Source organism: Sarcophilus harrisii, chromosome 2, assembly GCF_902635505.1.
Source record: "Sarcophilus harrisii chromosome 2, mSarHar1.11, whole genome shotgun sequence".
Lineage (NCBI taxonomy): Eukaryota > Metazoa > Chordata > Mammalia > Dasyuromorphia > Dasyuridae > Sarcophilus > Sarcophilus harrisii.
The window spans coordinates 311858447-311883659 of NC_045427.1; the positions used below are offsets into that span (position 1 = coordinate 311858447).

Here is a 25213-nt window from a genome sequence, read left to right on the forward strand (position 1 = left end):
TTTAATGAATGCTTGTTAATTAACAGATTTCTAGGGTCTCTTCCAGTTCTATATGATAATACAGATCTCAGCATCATCTAATATAAATGCCTTTTTAGGAAGACTATGGAGAAATCCATTGATCTAAAAATTCTGCTCTGATCATGCATTTTATTACTCTGATTTGGCATATGAATTAGAACTAAAGAATTCTGAGTAAGGAAAAAGAAAACCTCAGTAGCAACACATTTTAAAAGATTGAAATTCATAGGTTATCATTTGAAGAGATAAACTTTTCACAAGGTATAGGAAATGTAATCAGTCTCTTAGATTTAATGATTCAAGTATCAAACATTTTGCACTAATTTTTCAAACTATTTCAGTTTTTTCTTTTGATTATGTAACTAACAAATTTTAGCTATCCTTCACTTAAACCATTACAGGTTTAATTTTATTTTAAATATTTGTTAGGATCACAAAATTGTGAAACTGAAAAGGACCTTAGAGATCACCTATTTTTATCTCTCTCTTTTAGGAAGTGGGATCCAGAGAAATGAAATTATTTGTTCAAACTTACAAAAAGTGGTAGAGCCAGGATCGGAACCTATGCTTTTTGTTTATTAATCTAAGTTCTTTCCACCACATCTTACTTCTAAAAGACGACATTTACTTACTAAAGAAGGCAAAGTTTAAATAGCAATGATCAATTCTTTTATGTATTAAATGCTCTCTATACAACTTAACATGAAAGTGAGGAGCAAAATCTCCCCAGAACGAAACAAAGAATACAGACAAGCTCAAAAATCTAGCTTAGGACTTTTGTTACAGAGTTGCTAAAATTCTAATGGCAATGTAGGAATAGCAAAATGGTTACTAGAAACTGAATGAACAACTATAATTTTTCTGGGGCTGTGAAGATGATCAGGTGACTTTAAGTCCAGTTGAATTAAATTCTTGTTGTGAGGATACCCTTCAGAAGACTCTACCTTACATCCAATCTGGAAGACTAAGGTACAAACTAAGTGGTAGAAAGACCTAGTTATCAATAGCAAAGCTAGATCAAAGTAGCAGTAGTTTAAGAAGTATGAATTTGTGTCTCCTGAAGACTAATGGAAACTTGACAAGCTGAAATAAAGTCATTAATATTAGTAACTTGTAGACAAAAACAGACGTGGTAGTCTAGAAAAAGGAAATTAAAACTTAAGAAGTCAAAAAATGAAATGGAAACTTGTAAATATTAATTCTAAAGCTAGTTTATATTACAAAGTACTTCAGCCTAATACAGTATCAACAATGCACAGAATGAGTATTAACATGTACTTGTTAAAAGGCCCAACACACACATTATTCTCTTTCCCTGAGGAGTTGTTGACAGAGAAGAAGTCAAGGACTCTTGGCTGTAAACTCCACTTTCACTGTATGAGCTGATATTTGGAGAGGATGACCGGGATGGGGAGTCCAAAGTCAAGTCAAGTTTAATTGCAGAATCAGGGCTTTCAAGGTCAGAAGTACTGCCACTCAGCTTTGCTCTTTTCTTAGCTGCACTATTTCGAAGAGATCTAAGGGAGCTCTGCATCTAAAAAAATATTGAAAAGAATTAAATTTATAGATTGATTTCAGCTTTTTCTTTTTTTTTTAACAGCCATACCCTAAATCATTAATTTGTTCTGTGAAAATATCATGTTAGGTAAAAAGTAGAACACAAGGAAAAGTTAATTCTATATGAATAATTATTATGTGGGAATGTAATCTGGGAGAGATTGTAGTGAATAACTTTACAATGAGGTTTGTTAATGTGCTTTCATGATACTGTTGAAAAAACTGGCAACCTTATGGAAAGTGAATCTTTATTAGCAATAGGGGACTCTTTTAGGGTTTACCTTTCATTAAGCAACTGGGTACTAAGTATTTCTTGAAGAATGGGAATTGAAAAATAACAATGTAATATGCAAAAAGCTTTACAATCAGGAATCTGAAAGCATGTTTGGAAGGTCAAGAAAAAGGGAAGTTAACATACTAACTTCTCACAATTAACTAAAAATGGAGGCGATAATTGTTAGCGTCAGGTTGTTGTGATGATATGGCTTTAACGGAACTACCAAAAACTTAAAAATCTCCTTATACAATATAGCACAAATATAAGGATGGGGATGTATAATTTCCTATAATTTCCCTGGGGTATGGAATTCCCAGGTAAGGAAACTGTCTCTACCCACTCAGCTAGGCACGTTTTCTTCATTTTATGGTATCAGAGATTAATTACTTAGAGCATTGAAGGGTTAATAGATTTATCCAAAGTCACCCAGTATGACTCTATACAATATGTTGAAAAAGTTGTCATTAACCTAAATACTGGCATATAAACATTTAGGGACAAAACTTTTTGGGGAAAATTACTGAGTTATGCTTAGAAAATTAGTGATATATACTTTGATTTAGATACATATTCATAAGACTAATCATTTAAGGAGCATTTCTACAAATTACTTCAAGAAGTACAATTTTTTAAAAAAGAACTACTTCATTATTATCTTTGTATCCCCCAGCACCAAGTATAGCATCTTACATAGGACAAGTATTTATAAAACCTTTAGTGAGTGACCTGGATTGTTTGAATTTCACAAAGTTTTGCATTTTACACCTACAAGATAGGTTTTAGTAAACACTTAAAAGTAAGTCACCACTCTAATTTATAAGAAATTAAGTTATTCTCCAATTGATAGTCAAAGGATATGAACTGAACAGACAATTTTCAGATATTCAAGGGTCAATAGTTTCAGATGAAACTATTTCTACCCATATGGAAAGATGTTCCAAATCATTATCGATCAGAGAAATGCAAATTAAGACAACTCTGAGATACCACTACATACATCTCAGGTTGGTTAAGATGACAGGAAAACATAATGATGAATGTTGGAGGGGATATTGGAAAACTGGGACACTTACACAATGTTGATGGAATTGTGAATGGATCCAACCATTCTAGAGAACAATTTTTTTTTTTAAATTAAATAACTTTTTATTGACAGAACCCATGCCTGGGTAATTTTTTACAACATTATCCCTTGCACTCACTTCTGTTCCGATTTTTCCCCTCCCTCCCTCCACCCTCTCCCCAAAATGGCAAGCAGTCCTATACATGTTAGATAGGTTACAGTAGATCTTGGATACAATATATGTGTGCAAAACCGAACAGTTTTCTTGTTGCTCAGGGAGAATTGGATTTAGAAAGTATAAATAACCTGGGAAGAACAACAAAAATGCAAGCAGTTTACATTCATTTCCTAGTGTTCTTTCTTTGGGTGTAGCTGCTTCTGTCCATCCTTGATCAATTGAAACTAAGTTAGATCTTGTCTTTGTTGAAGAAATCCACTTCCATCAGAATACATCCTCATACAGTATCGTTGTTGAGGTATATAATGATTTCCTGGTTCTGCTCATTTCGCTCAGTATCAGTTCATGTAAGTCTCGCCAATCCTCTCTGTATTCGTCCTGCTGGTCATTTCTTACAGAACAGTAATATTCCATAACATTCATATACCACAATTTACTCAACCATTCTCCAATTGATGGGCATCCATTCATTTTCCAGCTTCTGGCCACTACAAACAGGGCTGCCACAAACATATTGGCATATACTGGTCCCTTTCCCTTCTTTAGTATCTCTTTGGGGTATAAGCCCAGTAGAAACACTGCTGGATCAAAGGGTATGTACAGTTTGATAACTTTTTGAGCATAGTTCCAGAATGCTCTCCAGAATGGCTGGATGTATTCACAATTCCATCAACAATGTATCAGTGTCCCTGTTTTCCCACATCCCCTCCAACATTCTGCGTTATCTTTCCCTGTCATTCTAGCCAATCCGATATGTGTGTAGTGGTATCTCAGAATTGTCTTAATTTGCATTTCTCTGATTAATAATGACTTGGAGCATCTTTTCATATGGCTAGAAATAGTTTTAATTTCTTCGTCTGATAATTTTCTGTTCATATCCTTTGACCATTTGTCAACTGGAGAATGGCTTGATTTCTTATAAATTAGAGTCAATTCTCTATATATTTTGGAAATGAGGCCTTTATCAGAACCTTTGACTGTAAAAATGTTTTCCCAGTTTATTGTTTCCCTTCTAATCTTGTCTGCATTAGTTTTGTTTGTACAAAAACTTTTCAGTTTGGTATAATCGAAATTTTCTATTTTGTGATCAGTAATGATCTCTAGTTCTGCTTTGGTCATAAAGACCTTCCTCTTCCACAGGTCTGAGAGGTAAACTATCCTATGCTCTTCCAATTTATTTATGATCTCATTCTTTATGCCTAGATCATGAACCCATTTTGACCTTATCTTGGTGCACGGAGTTAAGTGTGGACAATGCCTAGTTTCTGCCATACTAATTTCCAATTTTCCCAGCAATTTTTGTCAAATAATGCATTCTTGTCCCAAAAAATGGGGTCTTTGGGTTTGTCAAACACTAGATAATTAAAGTTATTGTCTGTTTTGTCCTTTGAACCTAATCTATTCCATTGATCAACTAGTCTATTTCTTAGCCAATACCAGATAGTTTTAGTAACCGCTGCTTTATAATATAATTTTAGATCTGGTACAGCTAAGCCACCTTCATTTGATTTTTTTTTCATTAATTCCCTTGAAATTCTTGACCTTTTGTTTTTCCATATGAACTTTGTTGTTATTTTTTCTAGGTCATTAAAATAGTTTTTTGGGAGTCTGATTGGTATAGCGCTAAATAAATAGATTAGTTTAGGTAATATTGTCATCTTTATTATATTTGCTCGCCCTATCCAAGAGCATTTAATATTTTTCCAATTGGTTAGATCAGACTTAATTTGTGTGAAAAGTGGTCTGTAATTTTGCTCATAAAGTTTCTGATTTTCCCTTGGCAGATAGATTCCTAAATATTTTATATTATCAGTAGTTACTTTAAATGGAATTTCTCTTTGTAACTCTGACTGTTGGATTTTGTTAGTGATATATAAGAATGCTGATGACTTATGTGGGTTTATTTTATAACCAGCAACTTTGCTAAAATTGTGGATTATTTCTAATAACTTTTTAGTAGAATCTCTGGGGCTCTAAGTATACCATCATATCATCAGCAAAGAGTGATAATTTGGTTTCCTCACTGCCTATTCTTATTCCTTTAATATCTTTCTCAGCTCTTATTGCCATAGCTAGCATTTCTAATACAATATTAAATAGTAACGGTGATAGTGGGCAACCTTGTTTCACTCCTGATCTTATTGGGAATGGTTATAGTTTGTCCCCATTACATATGATGCTTACTGCTGGTTTTAAATAGATGCTACTGATTATTTTAAGGAAAAGTCCATTTATTCCTATTCTCTCAAGTGTTTTTAATAGGAATGGATGTTGGATTTTATCAAATGCTTTTTCTGCATCTATTGAGATGATCATAAGGTTTTTGTTAGTTTGGTTATTAATATGGCCAATTATGCTGATAGTTTTCCTAATATTGAACCAGCCCTGCATTCCTGGTATAAATCCTACTTGATCATGGTGAATTATCCTGGGGATGATTTTCTGTAGTCTTTTTGCTAATATTTTATTTAAGATTTTAGCATCAATATTCATTATGGAGATTGGTCTATAGTTTTCTTCTAGAGAACAATTTGGAACTATACTCAAAAAGTTATCAAACTGTGCACACCCTTTGATCCAGCAGTGTTTCTACTGGGCTTATACCCCAAAGAGATATTAAAGAAGGGAAAGGAATCCATAGGTACAAAAATGTTTGTGGAAGCCCTTTTCATAGTGGCTAGAAACTGGAAATTGAGAGGATGCCCACCAATTGGAGAATGGTTGAATAAATTATAGTATATTAATGTTATGGAATATTATTGTTCTGTAAGAAATGACCAGCAGGATAATTTCAGAGAGGCCTGGAGAGACTTACAGAACTGATGCTGAGTGAAATGAGCAGAACCAGGACATCTTTATACACTTCAACAACAATACTATATGAGGATCAATTCTGATGGAAGTGGCTCTCTTCAACAATGAGAGGATCCAAATCAGTTCCAATTGATCAGTAATGAATAGAACTAGCTACACCCAGCAAAAGAACACTGGGAAATGAGTATGTACCACAACATAACATTTCTATTCTTTCTGTTATTGTTTACTTGTATTTTTGTTTTTCTTCTCAGGTTATTTTTACCTTCTTTCTAAATCCAATTTTTCTTGTGCAGCAAAATAATTGTATAAATATATACACATATGTTGTATTTAACATATAACATATTTCACATGTATAGGACTACCTGCCTTCTAGGGGAGAGGGTGGAGGGAAGGAGGGAAAAGTTGGAACAGAAATTTTTGCAAGGGTCAGTGTTGAAAAATTACCCATGCATATGTTTTGTCAATAAAAAGGTATAATAAAAAAATGGAAAAAAAAAGTAAGTCACCAGAAAGTAGAAAACCTTCTAAAAACTAACAATTTGCTATAAGAATAGAAATGTAAGCAGAAGCACCATGTGAACTGATGACTTTGCTAAATGGTCTTTTCTTCTGTGACATTCTGAATATAGTCCTGGCTATAAAATAAACAAATCTTTCCAAATTCCATTTTCACAAAAGAAAACATAATGCATTTTAAACTAAGTATATGAAGATAAAAGCAAAGAATGAAAGTAGTTATACTATGGCTGACCAAGCTAAGACAACTGATTCAAAACATATACATATAGTTCAAATGAGCTTTTTTTGTTTCACTCAATTTTTAAGGTTCTTCTATGGTATATATAATTTCAAATAAAACAAAAATCTACAAAAAAGCTAATTGAAAACATATCATATACTGTTAAGTTTCTTTACTTTTACAACTTAACTGTGGATATTATCTTCTCTTGCCACAAAAATGGTACAAGGATTGTTTGGTTTTTTTCCCTTGAACATCTATGTAGTGGATTAATTCCTTTATTTTTAATATTAATGCTTTATGAATTAAGTCTACATAATGAGGTTTAAATTGTAAGTCTTTTAAAATGGAGCAGTATTAACATCACTCTCAAATCAATGAACCTGATTGTAAGTCAAAGTATTATATTGATTCTTGTCATTTTACCTATTAGTCAATTTACTGTAAAAAAAAAAAAAAAAAGATAATGCTATTGTTGTTATTCTAAAACAATTCACAATAACCAAGTTACAAAGAAAATAACAACAAATATTTTAAAAGTCATATATGTCTAACCTCTTCCTGATCTGATTCCTTATCTCTGACATTTAATTCAGAAAGATCAACTTCAAGATTGTCTTTTTCATTCCTCCAAATATGATCTTTTTTTTCATGTTCCACAGTGATAAAATCTGCTTTATCAGGCAATAGGCTTATGCCCCGTGGAATTGGTGGAACTGGTTTTGTTCCATTTAGGCCTCTCCGGGAAGATGGTGATCTCACCAATGCAGGTTTAAGTTGTATTGGAGAAGGTTTTTCTTGTGAATTTTCTCCTGTATAAAACGGATATTTTGTCAATTTACAGAATGATATAAGCAAAGAATTACAGTGCATTAAGATTCTGAAATACAATATTTTAAACAAAAATCACATTCTATCAAAAACAATATAAAAGAGTGATATATTTTACATAACAAAATCAAAACTAAAAGCAATTTTACTACTTGATATAAATATGAATATTACTCAATAATACAGCATATTTGACAAGAAAGAATAATTTTCAGTGTTCAAAATAAACAAAATTAGAAAACACTCTTTTGAGGAATATTTCTGAGTTGGCTGGTAAATTAAATTGTTCAAGACATAGGGTGGGATATTTTAAAAATATAATTGAGTTGATATTAAACATCAGATGTTGGCTGTCCAAATGACATGATGTTCAATATGAAATTCTGTAAATAATTGTTTGCTGATAAAATTTAGGGCAACCAGTAAAAGATTCTCTTTATATAGTTAGTATAAATATTTTAAGGGAAAAAATGGCTTTTAGGTTGGAATCTAATGATTTGTACATTACAGCACCAATATGTTGTTTATTTTTGTTCCCAGAATACTAAGGCAAATGTTTCAAAACTATTGAATTTATGCTAATTCCAAGTTGAATTCAAACTTACACATAAAAACACAGAGTTGGGGCAGAGCTAGATGCCACAGTGGATAGAATACTAGCCCTGAAGTCAGGAGGACCTGAGTTCAAACTTGACCTCTAACACTTAACACTTCCTAACTGTGTGGCCCTAGGCAAGTTATTTAGCCATAACTGCCTGGGGCCAGGGGGGGGGGGGGAAGGGGAAGGAGAGAGAATTAATTTTTTTTTTCAGAGAGAGAGAGAGAATTAATTTTTTTTCATAATTTTTACCTGAAGCATCCATTGATTTTTGACCAAAGAGCTTTTTCTGTGGACTTGGCTTTGGTAGCCCTTCAAAACTTTTAAGAGGCCAGGAATTTGAGAAGTTAACAGAATTATCTTGAGATTTCTTTGGAGATCCATTAAGAGGAGATGTGTGTTTTGGGCTGGTTCGAGGTGATGAGAGTGGATAGTTTGGAAGGATGAAAGCTCCCTGGCTTGTAATGGGACTAGCATATGATAAAGTATGCTCTGCAGGGCTACTAAAGGTTTGCTGAGTTTTACTGCCAAAATTTAGACTTGTGCACACTGCATAAAATAAAAGAGAATATATTATTTATATAGACTTATCTAACTCATTTTCCCCCTTTATCAATTTTTAATAATTTCCTGGATTTATCACTTTAGTCTTTTTCTTTTTTTTTTTAATAAATCATAAAATTTATTTTAAAACAATTCTTTTGTATAAATAGAACTTTACCATTTATTAAAGATGAAAGCAAATTTTCATATATTTTAGTCTTTTTTTCCCCGTAACTCATTGCATACTTTGAGTAAATACAGTAGTACAGTAAAAGCCTTGGAAGATCCTACCAAGCTGTAAAAACTTCAAGTACTGGCCTGGCAATAGACTATTCATTCATCACAGTTAAGGTCAGTCTAGTTAAGTTTGGAAAAGTTTATCATGATCTTGCCCACAGATGATGACTATTTCATTCATATCAATTCTCAAAGATGATCTACTAAGGAGCCACAATCTGTACTAGTAGAGGGAATACCCACACTAATGAAATCAGAGATTCTTAAGTATTTATATTTTTGTCTAATTTATCCTTAATTCCAGGCCCTGCAACAGACTATATATATTTTTTTTACAGGTGCAGGAATCCTCATGAAATTGACAAAAGATCAAAATATACTTAGTGATCAAACCCAGAACTAGCATTTCTATTTTTTTTGCCCAATTCTTTACCCATTTTGTTATACTTAGGATATTTATATACTTTATCACATCATTTACTCATAAGATACTAAAACATTTTTAATGCAGAGGTTCTTAAATATATGACATAAAATACAAAGGATACTTATATTGATACAATAATTAAATTATTTTAAAAACAAGTTCACAGACTTCAGGTTAAGAATCTTTACTTAGGTGGATTAAGGGAAACAGTTTTATTATAAAAGAATAGCAGACACTCATAGGCCTGATACAATAGTTGACTAATACAGAAACTTTTCCCTCCTCTACTTCTAAGCTAGTTCAGGTCATCCTTTCTAACCTGCTCCTGGGGGGGTTGTCATATTACTGTAGGATTTAGCTGTTCCATGCACTGGAAAAGCTCTAACCCTATAACAGCTCACATATTCATCTCAGAGTTGCAGCAGTCTCAATCTACCAGCTTTAGTTTTTGGCATTTAGTAGCATATTTGCCACTATAACTGGCTATACCTCATATTCTACCTAACATAACATTGGAAAGGGATGCTTATTGAGAGAGAAGTCTGTCTTCTTGATTGGAAGATTCTTACCAACCCAAAAAGTTAAAACTATCTGGGAAAATGATTATTATAACACTTTTCCAGCAATGTTGTGATTGTTTAATGAAATATTATTTAAGATAGCTTATTTCACAACAGAGATCAACATCATATTTAGAATCAAGACTCCTAGAAAAGCATCATATAGTGCTAAGTATTAAAGAATGTAAACAAATTTCTAAAAATAATTCAGTTCTGTTGATGCAACATGCTTTTGTTATTTATATGATGATTCTGAAAAAGCTATGTATCACATATAAATTATAAACACTCTTTGAGTACAGACTACAAAACAAATTAGTATTTATACCTTTATCTTGACGACTGTTATTTGATCCTAAAAACTGCAAATCAGAATCCACACTGCCACTTTTCCCATTTATCTGTGAAAAACCTAATTGTCCACATTTCCCTGAAATATTTGTTGGATGAGACCCAGCAGTACCTTTTGGAGAAGGAAAAAAAAATAAAGCATGTAAATAAAAGTATGAGTTATATTTCATGAAGACACTATTTCCCAAATGATCATATGTACAATGGGGTATACAAGTGGGTAACTTTAAGGCAGATGGTAAAAGGATAAAGCATTTGGAAAGAGGAGGCATATGAAGCAGTAATCATACAGAAGGCAAACTTGAAGGACACACAGATGCTCTCTCTCTCTCTCTCGCTCTGTCTGTCTCTCGCACACACACCATAGGCTAGGTCTATGCAGCTTTTATTAGTTCTCCTAACTCCCATTCACTAAGCAGTGTCCCCAGAGACTGATTAAACCTGTTCTCACTGTTCACAGTCCATAGTTAGCCCATGAGATTCTTCTATCTTTTACCAATGAGAACCAAGAACAACCACCAACTAATCAATCAACCAATTAGGCTTCACAAAGTATTCATTTCCTTATTGGTAAAAATGGTGGATTTAGCCTAGATGACTTCTAAGGTCTCTCTTCTAGGCCTGAAAGTAAGACTCTAAAAAGAGATTCTAAGGAAATAGAGGGAAATCCAAAGTAATAAAATCAGTAAGATTAGATATTTAGAAGCCAGAAGATTGACAAATAAGGAAGGGCCCAATGAACTTGGGGCTGGTGGAGCTCTGTAGTATAGTCATGGATAGATCTGGATCTTCTGTTGAAGTAAAAGCTTTCTTAGCTTTGGGGAAGGACAATGAGATCCACAGATCAACAGTAAGGACATCTGTGGCTTCCAGAAGAACAGATTGGAGAGGGGGGGGGGGGTAGCAGTGAATTGTTGACCGAGAGGTATAGATTAAACCATTTTGTTGACCTGATAAAACCATATAATCAAATGGGAAATGTGCTGACTTCCTAGGAATGAATCAAAGATGTAATAGAGAGCATCCTGCAACAGATCTAAGGATGGTCACCCACATCTGGTAAATCACATAGAAATGAGTGGCATTGTCAGAAGGATCCTACAAAGCTTCATTAGGAATTTTGAATTTCTAACTGGTAATTAATCAGAATGAGAAAAGTTGAAAATTTAAATCATTATTGTAAAATGAAGTGTGGACCTTTGGATGAGACAGTAGGATTGGGAAAGTGAACAGAATTCAAAGATGTAATTTTTTTTTGAACTAGAAAAAAACAACTTTGGCTATAATGTTCTTGGAAGTTTCCATTTTGGAGTTTCTTTCATGGGATAAGCAATTGATTCCTTCTATTTCCACCTTGCCTTCTAGTTCTAAGAGATCCAGACAGTTTTCTTTTGAAATACATGACCAAAAAAGAACTTAGATATCCCATTTCAGGAAATCTAAGTTCTTTTTTGGTCATGTATTTTAGGTAGTCTAATGATTCTTAGATTATCTCTTTTCAATCTGTTTTCAAGTTCAGCTATTTTTGTTATGAAATAATTTCCATTTTCTTCTGTTCCCCCCCCCCAGTCTCCCCTCCCCACTTAACAGTAATTTTTCCCAACTACATGTAAAGATAATTTTCAACACTCATTTTTGTACGATTTTGAGTTCCAAATTTTTCTCCCTTCTTCCCTTTTCAAGACAGCAACCAAATATATTTCCATATTTATATTGTGAAAGAAAAATCAGAAAAGGGAAAAACTACAAGAAAGAAAAAGTATGCTTCAATTTGCATTTAATCTCAATAGTTCTTTCTCTGAATGTGTACAGCAATTCCAATTCTAATTCTATTGGAATTGTTTTAGATTACTGTATTACTTCTAATTAGTTTCATTTCAATTTTCAAGAGAGTTAACTGCTTCAGTAAGGGTTTTTAAATTTTATTTTTACATCTTGTACCAAGCTGTTAATTTTCTTTCCAATTCTTTCTTCTATAGTTCTTATTTCTTTTCCAATTTTTTCCTTTAGCACTCTCATTACACTGACCAAAATATTTTTAACATTTTTTTTCAAATCCGGACTCCATTTCTTTTTGGAATTCTAGTTAAATCCATGCCTAAGCTGTGTTTTTCATTTGAGACTTTCCCTGTAAATGTTTTGGGAGTCATTGAGCACTCCTGGTCAGTATAATAGCTTTTTATGGTGGGATTCTTTTTTTGTTTGCTTGTTCATTCTTTTAGACTACTTCTTGATTTTGAACTTGATGTTAAGGCTAAACTCTAGCACCCCTGAAAGGAAGGTCTGGGATGATTTTCTATTGCTGCTTTCTTGGAGTACTAAAAATTATGTTGTTCCAGGACCTCAGGGAAAGTTCAGGTTAGGGACTTGAAAATCGTGTGAAGGAGGGTAAAATCTAACGATTGCTCCATTTTCCACGCCCACTTATACCCTGCAAGTCCCTCATTTGGGTTTGGGTCTGAACAATAGCAGAATGCTATTAGATTCTGACAGTCAATCAGCTGGAAAACTGTTGCTTTAAATAATGGAACTGCAGGTTTTCCTTTGTTCTGGGCTTTCTGCCTTGAATATTCCTCTGTATGCTTTATACTGAGTTGGATGCTGGAAGTGATAAACCATTCTCCTTCTGTAGTCTGAGCCAAACGACTATTGCTTGCTTCTTTACTTGACCCTCTTTCTTAGGGGAGGTGGGAGGTGAGAATGAATGGGATAAGGGTTTAAACACCCCCTCTCACCAGTCCACCCTGGATTTACGACCTAGAATTGTGTAATAGCCACAAATCTACCAATTTACATCTGTTTACATCCTCATTGGGATAGGTCTAGGGGTATCCCCATATGGGGTCTTGCCATGGTTCCTAGCCTCTCCCTTATCTGCATGTAGCATGGTCTGTATCAGCTTCCATCTTCCAGGTCTGAACAACTCTCTTTGTGTCTCCTTATGTTGACTTGGGCTGGAAAAAATATTTATCCTTTTCCTAGGATTTCCTTATCAGGATATGGTCTGTTGCATTTTCTAGATCTGATAAGAGGGCTTTTAAGGGAGAGCTTACAAACTAAAGATGATGATAAGACAATAAGATTTAGATTTCTGGATAATGGCTTAAGAAACAAGAAAAATGGAATTTCTGGTTTGAAAGAAAATATGAAAAGGAAGATGAAGAGGAAAAAAGGTCCAGAAATACATGCCAAATTAGATACCAGAGAAAACAACTGGTGATAACAAAAGGTACTTGATAACCATAGAAACTAAGAAAAATGAGAATTATACTCATGACCTAAGCAATAAAATAATTATCAACAAGAAGTATGTATTAAATACAAGGAAGTGAATGTTTTCATAGGTATCACATAGCTTTAGTGAAAGTTTATTACAATAGAATATGACAAGGGGGAGGTAAAATTTGTTCAAAAAAGAAGAAATTAAGGGGGCAAGAGGTTATATACAGTAAAATATCATTAACTAGAAAGAGAAACCAATGATAGGGCGAATTGGGGAAGGAGAAAAGTTAAGTAATATCATGGTGGAAATATATTAAAGGCTGTATCTGTTAAGGAAATAGGGAACAAATTCTTGATAGGGATCACAAAAAAAAAAATAAGCACAAAAGAAAAATGAGGAAAGGAAAAGAAATTCCTTTTAACAGATACATATACTCAAGCAAAATAAATGTTTTCATTTATGTACATTTGTGCATGTCTTGTTTTGTACTTTAAATTTAATTACTTCTATGTAAAGGTGTAAAACATGTTTCACCCTCAGGCTCTGGATTTATGGAGAGTCATTTTACTGATCATATTTCTAATAGCTTATATGTCACAAAGCTATCTTTGCAGAGTAGTTGTAATCCATAGTACAATATATACAATGTGGTTATTGTATAACTGATCTAGTTCTGTTCATTTTATTGTTCAGCATCTCATATATGTCTTTAAAACTGCTTGCTTTTATAATTCTGATGCTGTATAAATTGTTCTTCTGATTCTAATTACTGCATTCTATATCACTTCAAAGAAGTCTTTCCATATTTCTTTGAAATGATCTACTTCCTCACTTCTTAATCCTTTACCCTCCCTACACAGCTGCCACATTTTCATTTTTTAGCCACAAAATAATTTGGGGCTAAAAATCAGGACAATGACATTCTTCATCTGCTTGTTTTTTTCTAAGTATATAGTCAAGTTAAACTCTTTTGAGAGATTACAATCCTAACTTAGGAGACTTTGCAATATTCCAAGATTTGATTCTATCAATATGTGGCCCTTGAAGAGAAGCCTCTTTAGAACTCTGACATCAACTTATTAACGAACCAATAGGCATTTATTAAGTGCCCACCAACTATGTGTCAGACATTGTACTTGGGAAATGGGGTTAAAGTTAAAACTGACCTAGTTTCTGCTTTCAAGGAGCTTCCCCAGGCAATAGTCAGGTATGTATAAGCAGGAAAACACCCTCTTTTCAGCATTAGCCCCCCTTTATCTCTCTCACCTAACTTCTCTGCCAGGACCTGGCAGAGGCCCAAAGCAGGACCATGCCTTGTCAAGGAAACCCTTTCTCTCCTTGGCATAGCTGCCTGCCAGGACCCTGCTCATTGAGAAGTATACTGACAGCTATACTGTTCATAATGACCATTTAGACTCTACAATGGACATCTTCCATGAGGAGGAAAAAAGTATGAACTAAGTTATTTCTATTGTTTCATCTTTCAAGAAACTTTATATGACTTAGTATTAAGCATGGGAAATATGTTATTGCCAGAGAATCTTAGAGTAGTGTTTTATTCTCTCTTTTCAAAAGTATGTTGTTGTTGTTTTAAATAATCAACAGACAAAAGTCACAATGAAATTTTGTATTCTTTATACCTTTCAGGCAATTTTGTGATTAATTTGCAATGTTCCTTTTTTATACCTTCATCAAGGATACTCTCAATGTGTACATAAATTCAGACACATAGAATAGATCCCACAATGTATTCACAACTATTTGACTTCCAACTCTTCTGCACATTTCTGGGCTAGTTCCACAATTGTCTCTATATCTGTCTTTTAACACTGATAGAGGAAAGAGCTCATTAAAAAGAACCTATGAAATCTTTGTTGTATTGTCCATGTGTTGTTCTTCCTATTTCATCTTTAAAAGAACTTGGATGGCTTTATATAAATTTGTTTTTCCCTGCACCATTTTTTGTCATGTGTTAAAATGTTGTCATAGGCCATCAGTATTTTTCTCTGCAAAGATTTTACACAATTTTACATTCTAAACTGGTATTGTTCTTGTCTGTCTTATTTCTCTGTTGGGCTAAGAGTACCTCATTTGATCTTTACAACAACCTTGGGAAGCAGCTGCCATTCTTATTCCCATTTTACAGATAAGACAATTAAAGCTAAGAGTGGTTAAGTGACTTGCCCAGTCACAGTCAATAAGTCACCAAGGAAGGATTTAAACTTAGGCTTTTCTAACTTGCAAGTAATATGCAAAGCACAGAAAAAGACAACTGTACGTGAAACTATGAGTCTGTATTATGAAAATAGGCTTACTTTTCTTATAAAATATATAAGTTCAACATGTAATTTTCAAAGGTGTCCAACTGTCTTGTCTAGACTTTAATTTTCTTTTATGTATTTAATAAATGCTTAGAAACCCTCTTTTCTTTCTTTTTTTTTTTTTTTGTAAAGGAGGTATACTATTTTATGTCTATCTTTTGTCTCTTTCTACCTTTTCCTTCAAACTAAAACTTATTAAGTACATAATATATTTATTATAGCATGTACAGGCAATGGCTATGTGTTGTGAATGAATGCAAAGGAAAAGGGAAAACAAAACTTTTGCCCTCAAGGACCATTCATTTTAATAAGGAAGCAAAAAGTAAAAAGCTATTTATAAAATATACAACTTGGTAAGTTGATGCCCTCCACTTTTGAAGAGGACCAAAATAATACCATTATGTTGGGACTCTACCACAGATCTAACACATAAACATATGAAGTGGAAATATATGTAAATTTAGGCATCTCACATTTCTTTTGAGCTACAACTCTGCTTTGCTCAGAGAGCGTAGCACCTTCCTTTGAGGCAGGCACACCATGCTGGATAGTTCTATGACAGTTATCTTCTATGTCACACAAATGATTCCAAAGTTTTTCAGGTAAACCTTCAAAGTGCTCTTGTATTACTTCTTATGACCTCCATGTGAGAGCTTGTCTTGTGTTGAGTTCTCTGTAAGCAAATGTGTGTTTGGCATTCAAACTGGACAGCCCACTGCAGTTGCACTCTCTGCAGTATCTTTTGAATGCTTGGCAGTATAGTTTGAGAAAGCACCTCAGTGTCCAGTACTTTTCTTGTCAGATGATGTTCAGAATCTTCCTAACACAGTTCAAATGGAAACAATTCAGTTTCCTGGCATGGTACTGGCAGATTGTCCAGATTTCACAGGTATACAAACAATGAGGTCAGCATAACAGTTCTGTAAAGCTTTAATTTGGTAGACAATCTATTACCTCTTTTCTCCCACATTTTCTTTCAGTCTTCCAAATACTGAACTAGCTTTGGCAAAGCATGTCAACCTCATCATCTATGTATATATCCATGCAAAGTATATTGCTAAGCTAAATGAAGTTACCCCTAGCATTCAATATTTCTCCATTTACTTGTAATAATTGATGGTTCCACACACAAATGGTGTTAGACTAAAATCAGCACAAGCAGCAGAGAACTGATCCATACTTTATTGCAATTTGGCCTCAGGGGTTGCATTGAGTGCACAATCATCAGGGAACAAAAAGTTGAAGCCTAACTTTCTTTAGTAGACTTTTCAAGTTAACATAATTTACCTTCAGTTACATGCCATTTTCATTCTCACTGAAGGCATCTATGACAATACTGCTGAAAAAAAATCATCCTAAAATACACAGAAATAAAGCACATAGCTTCCCTTTATTCCAACTGGTCTTCCATTATCCAAAGCCCAAAGCAAAATGCTGTCATAAAACTGACATGCAATAACCAAAATTTGTCATGGTTTTCCACAAACCTTCATGATTGACCATATCATGACCTTGGTTAGGTAGACAAATGTTGTTGTATATAGATCTCTATTTTATTCCTGGCATTTTTCTTGGAGCTGGCAGGTAACAAACATCACATTGATCATTCCTCAGCTCTTTCTGAATCCATACTGGCTCTTGGGTAGATGATCATCTTCTAGGTGAAGGGTCAGCCTACTAAGGAGAATTCTGGCAAGAATCTTGCTGGAAATGATTAACGTAGAGACAACCCTCATCCCTTGATTGTCATAGGACAATCGATTTCTTTTAACTTGATAGAGATGGACAATGGAGATATCCTTTAACTCCTTGAGGATAACCTCCTTTTGACACCAGAAAATTTTAGTCAGTTTTTATAAGAACAATGGACCACTTATATTGTAAATCTGAGCTGGGATAGAATCAGCACCAGGTTCTTTGCCACAAGAGAGGAGTCTAATGATATTCAAAACCTCTCCTTTACAGTTGGAAGTTTGGATAAGAGGGAGTTGACTTTAATCTGAGGTACACAGTCAATGGCTTCTGCATTGATAGATGATAGTCTATTGAAAACACTATAGAAGTAATCAGTCCATCTCTCCAGGATCATGTACTTATCTCTAATCACTGTGGCTCCATCAACACTGAGTAGATAAGGTACACCTTTGTCTTTGGCCTTTAAATACCCTTCAGGATATCATAAAATCATTTTAGATTATTACTATCACTGTAAAAAAAATTTTAATTTCATCTGCCTTCTTACTGATCCAAGAATCCTGCATCTTTCTAAGCTTTGCTTGCTTTCTTGGAGGAGACTCTACATACTTAGAGACAGATGAACTATCCTGCTAGTAAGTCCTGTGGAATTCTCTTTTTTTTTTGGGGGGGGGGGTAGGGAATTATCAACTTCTGAATTTTCCCATCATTTTTGTCAGATCAATATTTATGTTTGAGAGTATTCTGGTTCAGATAAGTTAATGTTGGTGCTGTACCCCAGGGCTTCTTAAACTTCGTCCTTTCACAACCCTTTTTCGCCCAAGAAATTTTCATATAACCTTGCATATGTAATTATATAAAAGATATACAAATTAAACATTTAATAAAAATAAATCATAATTTTGTGATTCTTACATTCAGTTATGATCCACAGTTTATGAAGCTTTGTTGTACCCCAAATCTCTGAAAGCTGCCAATTCCTTTTCTGCTCCACAGTGTGTCTCAGCTTTCCCTCTAAATTAGTAAGGAACTACTCACATTCAAGAGAAGTACTGTAATCTGCTTGACTGTAATCTGCTAATGTCAAGTCTTCTGGTAATCATCTTGCCATGAAGCCACTGCTTTCAAAAATATTAAATATGACTGTAATCTGCTAATGTCAAGTCTTCTGGTAATCATCTTGCCATGAAGCCACTGCTTTCAAAAATATTAAATATTTACCTTGGAGAGAATAAGTCTATGATTAGTCTAGCATTGTACCACCTATGGCCTTCATCTCTCAAATTCTGTTTTGTTTCTTTTCCTTATAATGACATAGTCTATTAAATGCCAACATTTGCTGCTGGTGCATCTATGAAGTTTTATTGTACTTAGGTAAACAAAAAAAAAAAATCACCAGTATTGGTGATGAGATGCACAGATCTTCAGAAGTAAATGGCTGCTGTTGCTGTTTCTGATTCCATTTTTTCCAAGGATCTCCTGTGATGTCTGGTAGTTTGTACCTACTCTGGCATTAAAGTCACTCGGAACTATAAGCTTCTCTTTTGGCACACTGATGATGAGTGTCTTCAAGTTTTTATAAAAAATTTTCTTTGACTTCATCAGGGTTCATCCATCATGATGGTAGCATATGCACTGATGGTAGTATGTTGCTTTCCTGCAAGGAGTAATCACTTTGTTGTGAACCTGCCATTCATTTCTTTTGGCAGGCATATAATAAGCTTGCTGACTAGATTAGTTTTGATTGCAAAACCTATGCAAGTTTCATAACATTCCCCATTATTGTGGTCACTCTAGAAAAAGAGATTCTTTGTATTTTGGTAAATGGGTCTTTATTTAATTAACAGCCTTGTTTCACTCAGAGTTGCTATTTAGATGCAATATCTGCTGAGTTCTTTTGCAACAAGAACTGTTTGTCTTTCTAGTCTATTGGATTTTGTATTACCCATAAGTGTGCTCATTCCCTGTATTGATAGGAAGTGGAATCATCTTTGTGAAAGTTCTTGTACATTTTTTGTACCACCTGCCATGATAAGCAGACTAGGATTGGGTGAAAAAGACAGTATTTAGAGCAGTTTTTCTATTCACTTCTACATCCAGAAGAGAAAAGTGAGAAGACAACCCAATGGCTTGATCTGCCAGTGTGGAGAGTTGTGGCTATATCTCTCAGGGTATCCATACCTGCAACTTTGTCACTTATCTGTTGCCACAGGACTTTAGAGGTGCATAACAATGGTAAAATAATGTATTTTGATTTAACCATGAATTGAATTTAAGTGAGGCAGGGCTGCATGAAGTCATTAACCTGACTTTCTCTTCCAGTCTTCAGAGTCCAGTGGCAAGACAAAAGCCAAGATAATTGGAGGGGACTCATGCATTGGATGGCCTTTGAGTCTCTGGTGTCTAACCAAGCTTTATGTGATTTACAGTGCCTACCTTCAACCATCAACTATCCACTGTTGGAACAAATTGTTCTCCTATATCCATTTCACTAGGGGAATCTTCCCACACTTGGATAGCCCTTCTCTAATTCACAGTTTTGAGATCCCTTGTTATCCACAACCTGGTTTAGCGTGTCTGCCAAAACAGTTTGTTGGGACATGGCCACTGCCATGCTACAAAGTTATATACAGTATTCCTGAAGAAAAGAACAAGCAGTGGGGGAAATGGGAATAAAGGACAAAGAGAAAAGCAAATACTTTCTACACTGGCTATAACTGAAAATGTATACATATCTTTTTCTATACCTTTAGTCTATCACCTGTCAGAAGGTGGAGCACATGTTTCATCATTAGTTCCCTGAAAATGTGTTGGGTCATTGCACCAGAGTTCTTACATCTTTGAAATCTTTATTCTTTATGATATTGTTTCTGTTATTCTTTATGATATTGTTATTGTATAAATTGTTTTCCAGGTTCTGTTCATTTTATTCTATATCAGTTTATACATTTTCATTTATATTCATTTTATACAGTGCAACAACAATAATAAATATGATGGTGATGAATCAGGGCAAAATAAAAGGATTACTGCGCAATAATAAGGGTCTGATTGATATGGTAACAGTTTTGTAGCCAATCCCATCTACACAATTATGTGGTTTCCTTCAGGATTGGGTTTCCTTCAGGATCTCTCTCTGGATGCAGATGACATTTTCCATCCCAAGTCTTAGAATTGTCTTGGATCAGTCTATTACTGAGAGAAGAGCCAATTCTATCATAGTTGATCATCACATAATCTTGGTGTAATGGTGTAACTGTGTCCTCCTGGTTCTGCTCATTTCACTCAGCATCAATTCATGTGAGTTTTTCTGGGCTTTTCTGAAATCAGCCTGCATTATTTCTTATAGAACAATAATATTCCTTTACATTTATATACCAAAATTTATTCAGCCATTCTTAATTGATGGGCATCCACTCATTTTCTAATTAGAATTGGGGTTAGAAAGGTTATAAAAAATGATAGGACAAGGGGCCAAGGAATTTGAGAGTGAACAACAATGTATAGTTGAACTCGTTAAATATAAAAAAATAAAGATGTATCTTTGCTACCACTATATATGTGTGACTCACCTGAGTCTTTTTCAGTCTTAAAATGAAGGGGTTGGCATCAAATTCCAAAAATGATAATTATTTGGAGAATCTGTGGGAAAACAGGCACACTAATGTACTGTTAATAGAGCTATGCATTGTGCAGCCATTCCATAAAGAGCTTGGAACTATGGTGTCCAAAATATCACTGAACTATGACTTTGACCCAGTGATACCAATGCTAAGCCTATTTCCAAAACAGGATTTAAGATAAAGAAGTACCAAATAGTTGTAATTGTTCTTTTTCTTTGAAATAGAAACTAAGAATGTGCCCATAAATTTTCTTTGACTTCCAGAGAGGACTATGGAGACTGAAGATGGATCAAAGCATATTACTTTCACATTTTTTTTTGTTTGCTTTTTCTGTCATGATTTTTCCTTTTTGTTCTGATTTTTGTTTCACAAAATAACTAATATGAAAATATATTTAAAAAGATTGTTCATATATAATCTATATCAGATTGTTTGCTGTCTTGGAGAAAGGAGAAAAAATTTGGAACCCAAAACCTTACAAAAATGAAGTTGAAAATGATCTTTATATGTAATAATACAAAATATTATTGAATTAAAAAACAAAATAACCCAATCCTGAAGGAAATCACACAATTGTGTAGATGGGATTGGCCACAAATCTGTTACAGACAGATCAGACCCTTACTATTGCACAGTAATCCTTTTATTTTGCCTTAACTGATTCATCACCATCATATTTCCCTCAGTAACTGTTCTGAACCTTCTTTTTTCTAAGGCCTCTCCACTCAGCAGAGATCTATGCCTCATAAGTTCTTGGGGAAAACATAATCCGTCAATTATCAACTTTCTTTACTCTTTAAACTCTACATCTCAAAACCCGTCATTGAATGCCCTGTTATCTCCTCTATTTCTTTACCAGTGATCTGGAACCCACTCCTTCCTGACTCCTCTGACAAAACCTTCACTTGGCCCTATTATCTCCTAGAGCTGTCATTTAATATTTTTCCCCATTACCACAGCCAAATTCTAAAAAAATTTGTCTATATTCATTCCTTCCAATTTCTCCCCACTTTTCTATATATGGCATCTAATCTTACTTCTTGTTTAAAAATGTTTCCTTTAAAGATTATCAAGTATTTTCTAATTGCTAAATCTAACTAGTCTTTCCTGAAGGCAGGAAGCACAGTTCATTTTCTCATTATACACTCTTACAAAGTGAAAGATAGAAAGGCCCTAATAATACCACAGTATTAATAACAATAGTTCTTGAAGCAAATAATCATTTCCAATCATTTGTGCATGACTGAACAAACTACAGAATATAAATATAATCAAGTACTGTTTTAAACTGAGAAATGAATATTTAATACCGTTCCAAAAGTTTAATGCACTTAAAGCAATAAGCACTGAATATAAAGAGATAAAATGAAAAAAGGACCAAAGAACATCAAGGACATCAACAGTTTTGTAACTTTGCCAATAAAATTATCTGCTAGGAATGACTTAAGTTTTATGTCTATTTCCTATATTGATTTTGGACTTTTATCAAAGGTTAGCTAATGAAAATACTTTTTTCCCCTCCTGTCAATAGCATCTTTTTATTTTAGCTGCTTTAATTTTGTTTAAAGGGAAAAAATTTGGTAACTAAAAATTGCTTACTTTTACTTCTTATGATGTTTTATTTAATTCCCAGTTATGAAAGATAACTTATACTTTCTTCTAATTTTCTTGTGACATCACCTTTTATAATTAGAATATATAAATCCTTATTTGAATTAATCAATTTCAGAGTACAAGAAAGATTTTCATTTATTTAAACATGTTCTCTATCTGCAATTGTTACTTACCAGCATATACAAGCGGTGGCTCTGGGTTAAAATCCAAGCTATTCTGAAATAAATTCCTTGACACTCTTTTTCTGCTAAAACATAAATCATCATTGACTGGCATTCCTTGAGAGAGCCTTAATTTTGGAGTTGGGATGAAATCATATGCAGAGAACTATAAAGAACAGAAGAATAAATTAGGTAAAGATAGCTTTAGCTTAACTATAACACAACATAGTACACAACAGCAGCATTTATATATTATTTCAAGTTTAATAAATACTATGTGTATTACCTCAACTGATCTGACAAAAAGCCTGAAAGTTACAGTCATTTGTCCAAGGTCACACAACTATAATTGTTATGAGTAGAATGTCATCATTTTCCATCTGGCTACTTCCCTGGACTTTATGATCTCTACAAGATGAAATCAACTCTGAAACTCAAGCCTCCTCAGCAGTCTTTGCCGGTGGGGTCTCTCCCTCTGGTTGAAGAGGGTGAGAAATAGATATTTGAGAGCTTCTCTCAGATCCTCAGTTTGAGGAAGTTACCAGAGAATTCATGTCATTAATCATGTCCCATCACTCCTGGACTTCATGAGCTCTAGAAACTTAACAATTTCTGAGCTGAAATCAGCTCAGAAACTCATTTTCTAAAGTCACTTTAGATCCCTGCCTTAAGACATTATCATGCTTGTGCTTAGCAACCTATCTTTTTATATGTAGCATTCCTCTTTTAGATAGTAAGCCCCAAAAGAAGAGGGATTGTTTTAGGACTTTATGTCTTCAGGGCTTAACATTGTGACTGTACATAGTTGTTTACTTGTTTCAGTCATGTCTGATTCTTCCCAACCCTATTTGGGGTGTTCTTGGCAAGGACATTGCAGTTCTTTGCCATTTCCTTCTCTGGCTCATTTTACAGAAACTGAGACAAGGTGTTAAGTGACTTGCCCAGGGTCACAGAGCTAGTAAGTGTCTGAGGCCACATTTGAACTCAAGAAGATGAATCCTCCTGATTCCAGGCCTAACATTTTAGTCACTGCAACATCTAACTGCCCAGCTGGTACATAGTAAGTGTTTAACAAATGTCTAGGGGCAGCTAATTGGTGCAGTGGATAGAGCAACAGCCCTGAAGTCAAGAGGACCCAAGTTTAAAATGGGCCTCAGACACTTGATGCGTCCTAGCTGTGTGACCCTGGGCAAATCACTTAACTCCAATTGTCTCAGAAAAAAAGCCTAAAACAACAAAAAAACTAAAAACAAATGTCTATTGCCTCTAACCCTGACCTAAGCCTGAGTCTAAATCTAGTGATCTTTTCCTTATAGCAAGATCTTTAATTTATAATAGGAGGCAAAACTTTTTAAAAATGTAAAATGCAAAATTATTTTTTAAAAACACACAATAATAAACTTACATGCATATATAACATGGTACTCTGGAAAAAAATTTCCTAACTGCCTTGGCCATTTTACCCAAACATGTTTCTAGCTCTAAGTTTCCTCATTTCTTTACTCACAGGATTAGAGAGATGAAATTACAAATTTCATATTAATCCAAGCAAAAAAACACACCTCAGAAAAATTGTAATAAAATTTTAAAGTTATAATTATGTAAAAATGGTCTCCAAAATTCTTTGATCATCTATTCCTATCAGAAGAGGCATCCCCAATACATGTTATTTACTTATGAACTACATACATATATATACTCCTGTACTAAGATTATGTATAGTATAAAACATACAGAAAATAAATATTTTAAAGGATAAAATAAATTTTAAAATAATTTCATTTTACTTATTATTGGTAAAAAAAAAAAACCTTTTGCTCTTGCTATTAATAATATTTTTAACTGGAAACTGAATGGATGTCCATCAGTTGGAGAATGGCTGAATAAATTGTGGTATATGAATATTATGGAATATTACTGTTCTGTAAGAAATGACCAACAGGATGATTTCAGAAAAGGCCTGGAGAGACTTACACGAACTGATGCTGAGTGAAATGAGCAGGACCAGGAGATCATTATATACTTCAACAACAATACTATATGATGACCAGTTCTGATGGACCAGGCCATCCTCAGCAACGAGATCAACCAAATCATTTCCAATGGAGCAGTAATGAACTGAACCAGCTATGCCCAGAAAAAGAACTCTGGGAGATGACTAAAAACCATTACATTGAATTCCCAATCCCTATATTTATGCACACCTGCATTTTTGATTTCCTTCACAAGCTAATTGTACAATATTTCAGAGTCTGATTCTTTTTGTACAGCAAAATAACGTTTTGGTCATGTATACTTATTGTGTATCTAATTTATATTTTAATGTATTTAACATCTACTGGTCATCCTGCCATCTAGGGGAGGGGTGGGGGGG

The 25213-nt window shown here is 34.0% G+C and overlaps 1 protein-coding gene across 3 annotated transcripts in view; it reads right to left on the reverse strand.

The window, feature by feature from the left end:
- TOGARAM1 (TOG array regulator of axonemal microtubules 1) overlaps positions 1-25213 on the reverse strand; it is a 90561-nt gene that overhangs the window by 35637 nt on the left and 29711 nt on the right. For all 3 annotated transcript variants that reach the window (XR_004232012.1, XM_031952618.1, XM_031952617.1), the window contains exons 2-6: positions 22852-23005; positions 10180-10314; positions 8337-8633; positions 7211-7467; positions 1323-1555 (exon numbers count right to left, since the gene is read on the reverse strand). Coding sequence is in view for 2 of the 3 variants with exons in the window: in XM_031952618.1 (XP_031808478.1) it covers positions 1323-1555; positions 7211-7467; positions 8337-8633; positions 10180-10314; positions 22852-23005 (1076 nt within the window). In the remaining variant the exon portion in view is untranslated. The remainder of the gene's footprint in view (positions 1-1322; positions 1556-7210; positions 7468-8336; positions 8634-10179; positions 10315-22851; positions 23006-25213) is intronic.